This window comes from Nematolebias whitei, chromosome 17 (genome assembly GCF_014905685.2).
Source record: "Nematolebias whitei isolate Nwh7 chromosome 17, NemWhi1, whole genome shotgun sequence".
Classification (NCBI taxonomy): Eukaryota; Metazoa; Chordata; class Actinopteri; order Cyprinodontiformes; family Rivulidae; genus Nematolebias; species Nematolebias whitei.
Window position 1 is genome coordinate 33,807,529 of NC_056514.1, and position 12,775 is coordinate 33,820,303.

Consider the following 12,775-nt stretch of genomic DNA (forward strand, 5'->3'; position numbering starts at 1 on the left):
TTTTATTAAAAGCTTTGTATGAAAAATGCTATGCTAAAGAGCTCAAACCACACCAAGCATCCGCCATTTTGAGAAACGAAAAAAAAAAAAACTACTGCCCATGTCACGTAAAGGGGCCTCCTGCCCATTTTTCTTAAGATTCGCTGCTCGCTCCCTCACTATCCATCCTTCGGTTCAAACAAAAAAGGTACTACACTCGAAACAAACTAACTGACATTTCTTCTTAAATTTGACAATTATTACTAATTATTGTCACATTTCAAACAATATTATCGTTTATCGCAATAATTTCTGAGACGATCACCCAGCAAAATTTGTTATTGTGACAGGCCTAGTTGTGTATCTAGTTAAATAAGGAGCACACATGTTGTGTCCTGATCACTAGCCCTTTTTTTTTTCTGGTTGTGAACTGAAAACCTCTTTTCTCACATCTCTCTTTGAATGCTGCATGGCCAGGCCAGGATAGTAACAACATATCAGCCAAGATTAAGGAGCATGGGTTGTCACTTGATATTGTATGCTGCTGCAAATGCCGTGTCCCTTATCTTTACTCTCTTGTGAAATTCTAACCTTACCCCTTTCCGCCCCCTCTCCTATTTCCTATTTGAAGGTAAGAAACACAAGATAAGAGTTTTTGGAAATTAAGTGTCTGTAGAAAACAAGAGAAAAGGAGAGTTGAGAGCTTTAGACGGAGAGGAAACAGGCTGCAGCCCTTAAAGGAAATCAATGATTTACATTAACCTAGCTCATCACCGTCAGTCCTGGCGGCAGTTTGAGTTTGACCATCACTCTTCTTTTTTAGATCTGCTGGGGTCTTCCAGACAGGAAATGGATTTATAAAGTTCACTTTGCTCTCAGGTTTCTCTTCTATCCCCAGATGGCAGTGAATGGGTTTTGCAGAGTGTAACAACCTGTTCAGCTAAGGGAAAATTGCACCAGAAGTCCATTAAATGCATGTTGCTCTGTGGAAACATCCAGCTTTACTTGGTCACTAAAGGCATAGTTAATAAGGTTTCATAGATGGAACAGTTGTCGGTTCAAGTTTCGAGATGGAAGCAACGAATTGGCCGAATAAACGTAAAGGATGTCAATTCAAACTAATTTTTTACTTGTTTTTTCCTTCCTCTTTTTCCTGTCCTCCGTATTTTCACAGCATGCAAAAGTTTACTCAACAAGAAGTCTGATTCTGCCAAGGTAAGGCTGTCCTCACCTCTGCCCTCTTTTGTGACCTTGGTCGTCTTGTTTTTCCTTCTCTCTGCCTCCCTCAACGTCTCCGGTTAGCTCAGATTTTATTACTTTTATTTTCAAACGAGACAGATTTTATTCCTATTATATTTTTCTGAATGTTTATAGATTTTTAGAGCTGGTATTTTGAGTTTCTCCTCTTTGTGCTGCATGTTTTTAAACCTCCAATTTCTTGTAGTCCCATCCACAAACTTGAGAAAACCTTGTTTTAACTACTTTTTCCTCCTCATCTCTGAAGTAATTCTTTTATAATTTTTTTTTTTTTTTTTAAACCTTGAAGCAGTGGTTCAGATCGTTTGACAAACAGGGTTCTGTGGAACGGTTATGAACAATTAATACTATACCTGTTTTAGTAAGCTCCTTAAACATCCTTAGTTTAAAGAAACTGAACTGGGCCTAAGAACTAACAGTCAAGTTGGGCGGAGCCAAGAACAAAGTAGATTCCCACTGTATTAAAAAATAACTAAAAATAAGCTATATAAATCATTGCAGTTCTTTAAACACTGTTTTCCAAACCTTTTTCACTGTTAACTGTGTTATTCGATTAGTCTAGCAGAAATAAAATACTGTATTGCACCAGAAGTGATACAACTATCTATAGCAAATAACCGGGGCCAGATTCACAAAGGGCATCTGGCCAATATAAACAATTCCTGAATCTACTGTGTGAGTTCGCTTGCTGTAGCAACCCCTGCAGAAGGGAGCAGATGAAAAAGAAAATTAAATGACAAATTATGTCTGTATACTAGCTGTTAGTGCTTCAGTCAAAATAATTTCTCAAGATTAAGGTTGTTCAAATGTCTATGTGCAACAGGTAAGATATTAATGCTTCATACATTTCCACTTCAAAAGTCTGAACTACACCTTTAAGTCTGTTTTGGTCTGACTTCTTCAGCTCACTTTCCAAGCAGTTTCCCCGTTAGTCTCTGCTCTCTCTCCTCCTCCTGCCCTCCTTGTCCATCTTTTCTGCCCTTGGGCTTTTTTCCTGTGTTGTTAAGTGGCACAGGCATGGAGAGTTAGTGAGGCAGTAAAAAGGATGATCTAAAGGCCATTCTGTGGCACTCACCCTCTCATTTATCCTGTTAGCGCTCAACAGCCCCCAAGCTTAGATGAACATTAGCCCCATTCCCAAAAAGGCGTTTTAATTCAAATGCATCGGTGTGTATGTTTGTGCAGCTTTTTGTGCTCACTGTTTGCGTTCTCGTCCCAGCCTTCCACCAACAACAGTAAGAACAGTATAGTGAGCGCCATCAATGCCCTGAAAGACACCAACATGGCAACCAACGCCCAGATGGTACAGTAGACCGCCGCAGTGCCAGTTGCGACCTCTTTACTTCCCCCTCCCGTCTCCAAGTTGTTGCATTATAGCCTGATTTGCCTCATCCTCCATCATCATGCTTGTCATCCTCCATCTATGGCCCAGGAGGTGTTGAGTTGTATCCCTGTTCCAACATCCTGTAGTCTCCCCCCCGGTGCACATGTGTTCCTGAGCTGGATGTGCATCAGGCCCTTTGGAGATAATTCAGTAATCATCAATATTTAAATCTCAGGCCGCACATGTGCACCTGTGTAGCATTTAAAAGAAACATTTACATCCAAAATGTCAAATGTAGCTGTAGAGTTCTTTTTAGAAGAATAAAAGCCTTTGTATCTTAAACATTATTCAGTTCTGTTATGAACCCTATGTTTATATCCACATTCTGCTTTTAAACTTTAATATCCCACACGCTTTTATCCTATTACCATCCTGCAACCATCTTCCCTAACATCTTTTTCATCTGAACAGTTTAGCTCATCCATAGTTGTATTTTCCCCCTCACTTAACCCGCTGCTCCTCTTGTGACGTCCCCACTGACATCCTAAACATGCTGTCGAACTCAATCATGTGCTGTTACACAGTTTAGCAAGGATTGGTTTTACTCTTTCTAGAACGCATTGAATGACATTTTATAGTGCCGTGGTTGGATTTCACTGTTTGTGGAGTGCTTCTCAACTGGTGTCACGAGTTTTCAGATATTTTATAAAATCCTGCAGCTTAAACTGCTTATATTATGACTGTTACTGTTTCTGGCCTTAATGATTGCAAATTCACGACTTAAAGAAAAAAGTATTTTTGATAATTGGTTTTTGGTGTAAAGTATTAAATTCCCCAGACCTTGCCACAGTTAGACAATTTAAAAACCTGACAGCTGCAGGGACAATGTCACGTTGTTCCCAGTTAAAGTCCAGTTGAGAGGCACCATTTTAAGACAGTTTTGTCACTGACTGACCGTTTGTTTCGTTTTTCTTCTGCAGGAATCTCAGAGCACAGTGGTGCACAATCCTCCTGATGGAGTCAAGGTGAGATTCTCGTTTTCAGAAAGTCTTAATGGTTGCACAGCTCTGTTGAACCTGAGCTCAGAACGCATCTTGTTTTCCTCCTTCTCCTTTTTTCACCTCAGGGATCAACAGAAAGCAACGCCACAAACGATGAGGAGGAAATGAAAGGTAGGAAAGGTACTCGAGTGTCTTCTTTCCTTTCTTGTTCTTTCTCTCTTTCTGTCTCCCATCTAGTGAAGAGTGTGTATTTGACTGTAGTGATTGACAGGTGTGCCGAGGTTCAACATGTGTCTCAGTTTTGACTGTGTGCCTGTTGTGTGTGTTTAATGTGTGTCTGGATACATCTTGTGTGTGTGTGTGTGTGTTCTAGCGGACAGTTCGGCGCTGAGTCAGAGCAGTGCCGCAGAGGAGATGCCCCCACTTCTGCCCTCACCTCAAAGCTCACCTGCCAGTAAGTGTATCCATGGCAACCAGAAGCTTTATGGTCGCCCCTGGCAAGGACCTGACGCCCCCACCACCCATCCTCCCACTCCCACTTTGGCTTTTTGTAGTCACTGGCAATGACGTTTTACATGTTTGAGCTCCTCACTCTGATCCACCAAGCTTTTTTTAGGGTTCCCACTGGTTGTAGATGAGTGAAACATTTGATTTTTATCGTTCAGTCTTTGTTGCTATGCCCCGTTTTGGAAAATCGCTTATGGTTAAAAATTGTCATTGAGTTAGAATATTTTCAGTTTATTGCAACTTGGATTATATTTACCTACACAGATAAAGAACAGAAGAATCTATCTTGTAAAATCGTTTTACACAAGTAAAATGCACGTCAGACGTTTCCTCCACACTACTCAACAATTTTTGTTTACTAGATATAGAAATTTTTTTACTTTATGTACCGGTATTTATTTTTGGTAGCTTTCCAAATACAGTCAGTCTTTAAAGTATATCCCAGTTGTTGCCCCTCGTGTTCATCTGACTTTTCTTTAAAACTTTTTTTTTTCCCATGTTGCATTTTTGTCCCCCGTTGCAGAGCAAAAAGGGGGAATTGGTAATGCCCTCCATCTGTGCATGTTGTCAGTGTGAGAACTTAAAAAACAAGGGAGGTACTGACTTCCTTTTGGGTGTGCGGGTGCAACTTGGCGTGAGAAAGGTTCTTTTTGAAAACCGGGTTGCCACGTCAAAATCCAAGATGGCCACCAACATATATATATTTAAATCAGCCGCCCTTATGATTTGAGAAAACTGTTTTCTAGTTTTTAGATTGCTTAAAAGTGTAGTTTGCTCAAATATCTGGGGTGACTGAAGATTAATCTATGGTGGCCAAGGCCACCATCACCCCCACCCCCCCACCCCCCGGCTCCATCATTGCACCAGGTGGTGGATAAAATTGTTCCCTCCGCTCGCCCTGATCCGTCACGCTGCGCTGCCTCGGACAAGAAAACCCTGTTCTTATACACAGTACAACTTCTACTCAGCTTATTATCTTGCTCTAAAAACATTAAGGTTTCTTTGTTCAAATCCTTCAGCGACTGGGGGCCCTCAGCGTACATATCGTTTAAATTTATTGTTGACGTTTTGTGTTGTGTTTTTGGAATTAATTGTAGCATTCCTGCATTGATTTTGGATTAACAGTCTCTTTTTGGGAATGGGTATCGCTATTAGGGGGTGGGGGGAATCCAAGTTGTAATAGGCTGCATGGTCTTTTCAGTGATCAACTTTCAGCCTGCCTTTTTGTTTGGCTCAAGTCTAAACGATTGTTTTAATTCATATTCCCTTGTATTGTAAATTTTGTTTAGTACCGTCAACTTCATTGTCCTTTTATGAAACTAAAACGGGGTCCGATCCACTTTCAGGTCACAGACCAAACTGAGGAAGGTCAAACAAAGTTATAGATTTATCATCAGGGCCAATGTGGGAACCTTGAAACCTCTGTCTGTGTGTGTGTGTGTGTGTGTGTGTGTGTGTGTGTGAGTGTGAGTGTGTGTGTGTTTTCCTTGGTGACCACTGCACATTTCCTCCTGTTCTGCTTATATGACAGCTGCAGCTGGAGGAAACCTTGCTTACTTTGCAAACGAGTATCCTAAAGCGGCCTCCTGTGTTGGTCTGGCAGGTCCTGCTGCCCGTCTTGACTTTCCTGAAACCACACGTCACTGCATCATGTTTCTATTTGCATCTCCATTCTCCTTATGCTTTGTTCTACTATTTTCTTTCTTCTCGTTAATCAAGTTTATTTGATTCTTATGGACCCATCTTTATAGCACTTTTGTGTTTTCTCAAACAGTTAAATATATATAATTCCTCTTTTTTTTTTCTAGTTTACTTTTCCCAATGTTGACACTCACCTGCTTTCGTGACTCCCATTCTGTTTCTCATGTTCTGAACATGCTGAGACTCCCTCAGGCATAAGATCAGCTAATAACAAACAACGTCTTTGATCCTCTTAGCTTTAATCTATATGAACATTGAGTAGAATAGATACAAGCAGCAAAGGTAGTGAAATAATTTCTCTGCCTGAATTTTGCTTCAGTGATTGTGTCCTCCCATCATTGATTTGCTTGTTGAGGTTTTATTTCCCACTAACTCCATTGAGATTTGACTGATCCGTCTTGGTGTTTTACTGCATGATGTGTGTGCATGTCATGAGTCTTTCCTGTTGTCCATCCATATGTTTTGTTGACCATTCGTTGTGTGTTTTCAGTTCCACCGCATGACGTAAAGCGTATGGCATGGAACAGCACGGGCAACAGCTCCTGTCCCGACTCTGACCACTCGCAGTCCTCCATTCCTGCCGCTCCAATAGGGAGCAACACTGTTGCTGCTAAAAGCAACACAAAGCTGAGTAAGAGCATATCTGCATTAATCAACTAACCCAGCTCTCCATGCCTTCAACCCAACTGTAGCTGCTCAAAACTAAAACCTTTCACTGCTGAAATGATTGATTATTTACCGTTTAGAAGATCAGGATGTACGGTTGGTAGGCTCATGTTTTGAAACAGCTGCTGCTCAGAAAATTTTTAGGAGTGAATTGGGAGTTTTGTAGATTAATAAAGATTTTAACTAGGGATGCACGATATTGGATTTTTGGCCGAAATCCGATATACCGAAATGTTAAAACTTATTTGGCCTATAAGCGATACCATTATGTTTAATATACTTTCCTTTGTCAGAACACAGCCCTCTTATTTAGACTTATTTGCTATAAAAACTGTGTAACACCTGTAAAAGCTGGTGACATGCACTGCCTGTCCAAAAAAAAAAAAAAGAAGTCTCCACCTGGATTGAACTAAGCAAATGGGTACGAGCCTTCTATTGGATAATTACTGCATGGGTGATTACCTTTCAGATGACAACAAGTTATTTAACTCCAACTGGTGCAATGAGTTGCTTCTCATTTCTTGAACAACCATGTCAGACGCATCACGTGGTCGTGGAAAAGATGTCAGTCTGTTTGAGAAGGGTCAAATCATTGGCATCAAGCAGAGAAAACATCTCAGGAGATTGCAGAAACTACTAAAACTGGGTTAAGAACTGTCCAGCTCATTACTAAAAACTGGAAGGATGGTGGGGACCCATTGTCTTCGAGGAAGAAATGTGACCTACTGTACAAGCCTGTGGGGGCAGTGCTATGATCTGAGTTGCTGTAGTTGGTCAGGTCTAGGTTCAGCAACAGTATGTGCTCAAGAATGAGGCCAGCTGAACGAGTGGTTCTGGGAGCATGAGACATCATTTGGATTGGCCACCACAGAGTCCAGACCTTAACCCCATTGAGAATCTTTGGGATGTGTTGGAGAAGGCTTTGCGCAGCGGTCAGAATCTGCCACCATCGATGCAAGATCTTGGTGAAAAGTTAATGCAACACCAGATGGAAATGGATCTTGTGACATTGCAGAAGCTTATCGAAACGATGCCACAGCGAATGCATGCCATAATCAAAGTTAAAGGTGTTCCAATAAAATAGACTTTTTTTGGCGGCAACTTTTTTTTGACAAGGCAGTAAATATTCAGTAACAACCATATGCATAGCACTTTAACTTATATTAAATGAAAAGTGTTACCTGTTTATTAGCATTAGTCACCTGCGATGCTGTCTCACTTGTGGAGGCTTGTTCCAGGTTCCTAGCTGCAGTGTGGGATCCTCTGCGCTCTTGTGCATGAAGGACAGACTTTTTAAGTTCAAAGTTTTTCTATCCATTGTGCCGTAAGACTAATCATGCTAACGGGGCTAACACTTGACGTCCAAATGTCTGTGGTAAAACTCACCCAAGTGCTATCGGCTATTAGCTTCTCAGTGACGTCGGAAATGACGGCTTGTAACTCTGTAAGGCTACGTCAGAAAAATATCTCTGACTGGGGACGATGTAGCGAGGCTCAACGCCGTCCAAAAATCTTTGGAATCCAACATCCTCAAAGAAAAAGAAAAAACTTCTACACCGCCGGCATTTTGACTTCTTCTTCCTCTCCACCGTGACCAGATCAGGTAGGCACACGTGACGTCATCACGTTGTGCTGGCGCTGCAGGCATCCTTGTCACTGGGTTTTCATACAAAAACAGCGTCTTTTATATCCGTGAGTTATTTTGATGTAATGGCCGATGTCCAATATTTAATTTTAACGCTAATATCGGCCAATACCATGCCGATAATATCGTGCATCCCTAATTTTAACTTATTCAGCTGATAGTTTGTTGCTCAAAATTGACATGCCTGATTCTTACCTTCTGCTAGAGGAAAACTTTGACCAATTAAATTAAAGATGTGAATCATGTCAATAAAATGAGTTGCTCGTCTTCCCTTTTTTCATCAAAATGATTGCAGTGTTTAGAGGATTTGGGAATATTGGAGCTAAAACAGCTGCTCAGCAGGTTAAAATCCAGACCAACAATTCCTAAAGATGTTATCTTACTAGACTGACTGGTGGTGACTAGTTCAAATTCTTTTGAACACGTTCAAAGGAATCTGTGCAACAAATTGTCTCAAAATAGTCATTGCAACTTGTCTCAACCAGTCTCAATCGTGCAAGATCTGGATTTTGACACGTACACAGGAGCTTTCCTCTGACAGAAAACACAGTTGCATCTAAAAACCATTCAGATGGTTATTTTAAACTGGTTCAAATGTGCTTATTTTCATTGCAAAAGTGTGCTAAAGATTCAATCGTATATGTGGAGGTGGCTGCAGAAGTGGACCATAAAATAATTTGCATGTCCTGTTTTGCAAGCCATGCACTCAAAAATAAGCCAAGATTTCCAAAAACTACCAGAAGAGCTCGTGGCCACGACTTCCTGACTGCTTGTTCACAAATACTCAGAATCCAGTGAAGACTACAAACAAATATTTTTATGTTTTCTTGCAATTTTAACTCAAGTTTGAGTCACCAACTAGTCTCCAACAGTTGTAGCCCATTGAAATATTAACTTCAGTGGTTTAAGGTGAACGGTCATTTACTCTGAGGCTTGTGAGTATGGTGATGGGAACATGAACACCTTCCAGAGGTAGACGTAAGGAACATTTTCCAGGTTGTCCAGTAGACACCCTCTTCGCAGAATCTAGTTGGCCGCCAAAATTTTGGTTGTCCGCAACCTTTACAGTAAAGAAGGCAAAAAATGACAAGAATAATGTAATAAGTATATTATGTCATACTAAGTTTATTATATACAAATGTTGTCAGTCTGCCATTTTGTGCTGAGTGGCAGACTCTTTCAGGAGCTGCTGGAGTGGAACTTCCTTGTTCTCACCCTATTCCTCATCAGAGAGGCACCTGCAGCAAATTTAAGGCATTAAAGCAAAAAAAATATTTTGACTGATTTTTTTTTTCTCCATCTAGAAGTTATCCATACTATGTATTGTATGTATGTATTTTATTAATTGCATTTATCACAGTAGTTACCTCAGTCTGATTCTAAATGTACTCAAGTTTAGCTCATCCAAAACAGCCACAACACCTTGTTTTTGCTAAAACACAGTATAGAACTGATATTTATGATAAACTACAAACACCTGAAACCCATTCTCAGACAACTTTGTGAGTTTTGGGGAAAATTAAACCTAAAATTAAATTGAAATGAAACCAGGCTCGTCTCACCATGAGAAACACTCAGTGTGAGCGCACTCCTGCGGCAGCTCTCTGTTATTTTAAGTTTAATTTGTTGAAAGCATCAGTTGAATCCCTTCATCGTTAGACTGGATGGGTTTAAAAACACTGCAACAAAACGTGTTTTTCCCCCTTTCATTTTTAAAGATGACAGAAACCCGTCGCAGCGAATGAGAACATTAATCTACGTTTATTTAACTTGGTAATCCGCCGGACAACCTCGAGGAGCGATCTGGCTGTACGAGATGAAAATGGTTGTCTCGGACAAACGGAAACCGCTTATGTCGACCCCTGCCTTCTTGCTCCCTCTTCATCGTGAAGCGCAGCATCCACAGTTACCGTTAGCAACGGCATAACAAAACAGCATTAAACTTAAAAATAAAAAAATACTGCAAAGGTTGTTCTCCAGTGGTTCTGAAGGTGATTGACTTGAGCTCATAGATATGCAGAAACAGTTTTTATGTTTTGTTACTGGAAGTTTTCTGAATTTCAGTCGTAAAGAGTATTGAAGTCTTAATGTTTGTTTATGATGGCGGTCATAAGACGAGCTGACTCTGGCTAAATGGGTCAACACTTGGTTCACTTTTCTATAACGGTCATGAGGGTATTTTTTACGATGTACCATTTCATCTTCAACCAACAGAAAGTTAGTCTACTCATCACTCATGTTTCATTCCTCAAATTACTTCAATAACCAAACGTTACTCGTACTTTATAACCAGTATTTTGTTGCGCTTGCTAGTAAAGATATTTATAATTGATTTTGTCTGTTACGAGCTGCAGCCTCTTCTTTCTGCGTGACACACAGAATATTGTAGAAAAGCAGTGACAGACGAGATCCAGAAGTATGAAAATAAAAGTACGTGGGGAGAAATGATAGTAGAAATAAATATTCAATGAGTAAAAAGTGTTAATACATAAACAAATAATTTATTTAAATTAAAAACTGCATTAAAACGTAATAAAAGAAATGTAGCTTAAAATGAAAAATAAGTATCAAATGTTAAATAATAAAAATTTACGATTACAAAAAAAATAAATATATGAAAATAAATAATGATCAACTCAAATCTCCTTGTAATTACAGTTTTTCTATGACAACCCAGTGACGAGGAGATTTGAGTTGAACATTAAGATTGTATAACCACGTATTGGGCTTCTGTTTGAAGTTTTTAATTTAAGAAACTCGAGTATATCTATTAAAGCGCTACTACTTATGCACTTTTCACTTGTCTCTTGTGAACAGGTTGAGTTTAGGTTTGTGAAAATTTTACAAATTTTCACTTTTCAAGTGTTGTCATTGTGTTGGAGTAAATGTCATGAATACATTTGACATTAAACATAATCCAAGTTGAAGTGTTGCATTATTTTCAGCTCCTTTTTGGCATCTGCATTTGGTAACAGGCCAAACTGACAAAGACCATGCAGAGTAATGTAGTATTTTAACTCCACAGCAGAGAAAGCTATAAGTTTTAACATATCGGATATCAGCCAAAAATCCAGTATCGCGCATCCCTAGTTGCACAGCCATGTTTGTTTTGTGCGTGCTGATAATGAACATAAATAAAAATAGAAATAAAAACGCCTCTGTCGGTCCCATCTCGGGGCTTGTTTACTTTCAGCTTTCGCCTTGTTAATCTTCCGCTGCGAGTAGCTGATCGAGAAAATGCCGTTTTCTCCAAGATGTTTGATCACGATTACAGTTTGCGATAACAGCTGATAATTTGGCTTTTGGGTCGAGGTCTCTTTGTCGACAGCAGCCTGTGGCTGAGCCGTTTGTGGCTTTGGCTGCAGCGTGAGCTCACAGCCGAGTGGATTTCTGTCAGTTTTCGGGTCGCGCAGGAGGTGCAAAAGACGAGCGCCACGCTGCGATGTAGTCGAGCTGCAGTGACGAAGCTGCTTTGGGCTGACGGGCGAGAGCGTGGAGCTACGGGGTGTGAAGGGAAGGCAGCAGCTGAGGTTTTGAGAGGAAATGTCAGCCACTTGTTTCATTTGGTTTCTCACCAGCTTCCACGCGTTTCTCTTTTTGTTTTCTGTAGCTCGTAAACAGGAGATCATTAAGATAACGGAGCAGCTGATTGAAGCAATCAACAATGGAGATTTTGAAGCCTACACGTGAGTGTCATCCATTTGTTCTTTATTTACCACGTAAACTTGGAATATTCAAACGTTTTTGCTCTTTTTTTTTCTGTTCATAGGAGGATTTGTGATCCTGGACTCACCTCTTTTGAACCAGAGGCCCTGGGAAACTTAGTGGAGGGCATGGACTTCCACAAGTTCTACTTTGAAAACTGTGAGCGTCCACCTGAGCTTTCATGAGTCACTGTTTATTTAAATGTAGTTGGTGGGTGAAGAGTTGGATCTTTGGGGAGAATCTATCGTTTAATTTTCATTATATTATATTTTGTCAGGTACCAAAGAATGGTCAATACAGAGCACAATGTCAGTTTAATATTTTATTTATATAGCACCTTGTTAAAATTTGAGTTAAAGTGATTTACAGGCAGAAAAAAGTAAAACATCTGAAACAAGAAACGGCATAAAAAATTAAATATATAATGTAATACAAAACGATGTCCTGATCCGTTAAGTTCAGTCTCTAAAAACTAAAGGAGGGTTTTGGTTTAGATTTCCTTTGAGTTGGTCCGTTCCACAGAACAGGATCAGACCAAAGGTCCCAGTCAGAAACCTTTACTGATCTTTAAGGGGCTGGAATAAGAATAAGAAGTTTAACATCCTCTGGTGTATGCAAAAGCCTGTTAAAATCCATTTAATGCCATATATTTTGTCTATTTAATTGAAAATTTTTAAATACTTTAAATATTTATTTTCCCAAAGTGGTTCATCATTATTCTTTGTTTTAAACTTTATACATCTGCCCACAAAGGAAACTTAGACCACCACTCCTCCTGGGGATCCTAAAGTCTTTCCAAGCTAGAGAGAATATATAATTCCTCCAGCCAGTTCTGGGTCTGCCCAGGGTTCCTCCCAGTGGGGCATGCTTCAATTCAATTCAGTTTATTTATATAGCGCCAAATCACAACAAAGTTGTCTCAGGGCACTTTACAGAAACATTCACATAAAAGCCAATTAGTAAAGTTCTCTATCTAAGGAGGCCAGCAGA

General features: G+C 40.0%; 1 protein-coding gene across 8 annotated transcripts in view; it reads left to right on the forward strand.

Annotated features, from left to right (window-relative positions):
- The window catches only part of LOC119424051 (calcium/calmodulin-dependent protein kinase type II subunit gamma), a gene marked incomplete at both ends in the record, with an annotated part of 51,711 nt that extends 39,767 nt beyond the window's left edge, over positions 1-11,944 (forward strand). For 2 of the 8 annotated variants that reach the window (XM_037691509.1, XM_037691514.1), the window contains 7 exon segments: positions 1,154-1,194; positions 2,456-2,539; positions 3,541-3,585; positions 3,687-3,741; positions 3,935-4,015; positions 11,691-11,766; positions 11,850-11,944. In XM_037691509.1, the coding sequence (XP_037547437.1) occupies positions 1,154-1,194; positions 2,456-2,539; positions 3,541-3,585; positions 3,687-3,741; positions 3,935-4,015; positions 11,691-11,766; positions 11,850-11,944 (477 nt within the window). 8 annotated transcript variants of the gene reach the window in all.
- Positions 11,945-12,775: the final 831 nt, after the last annotated feature.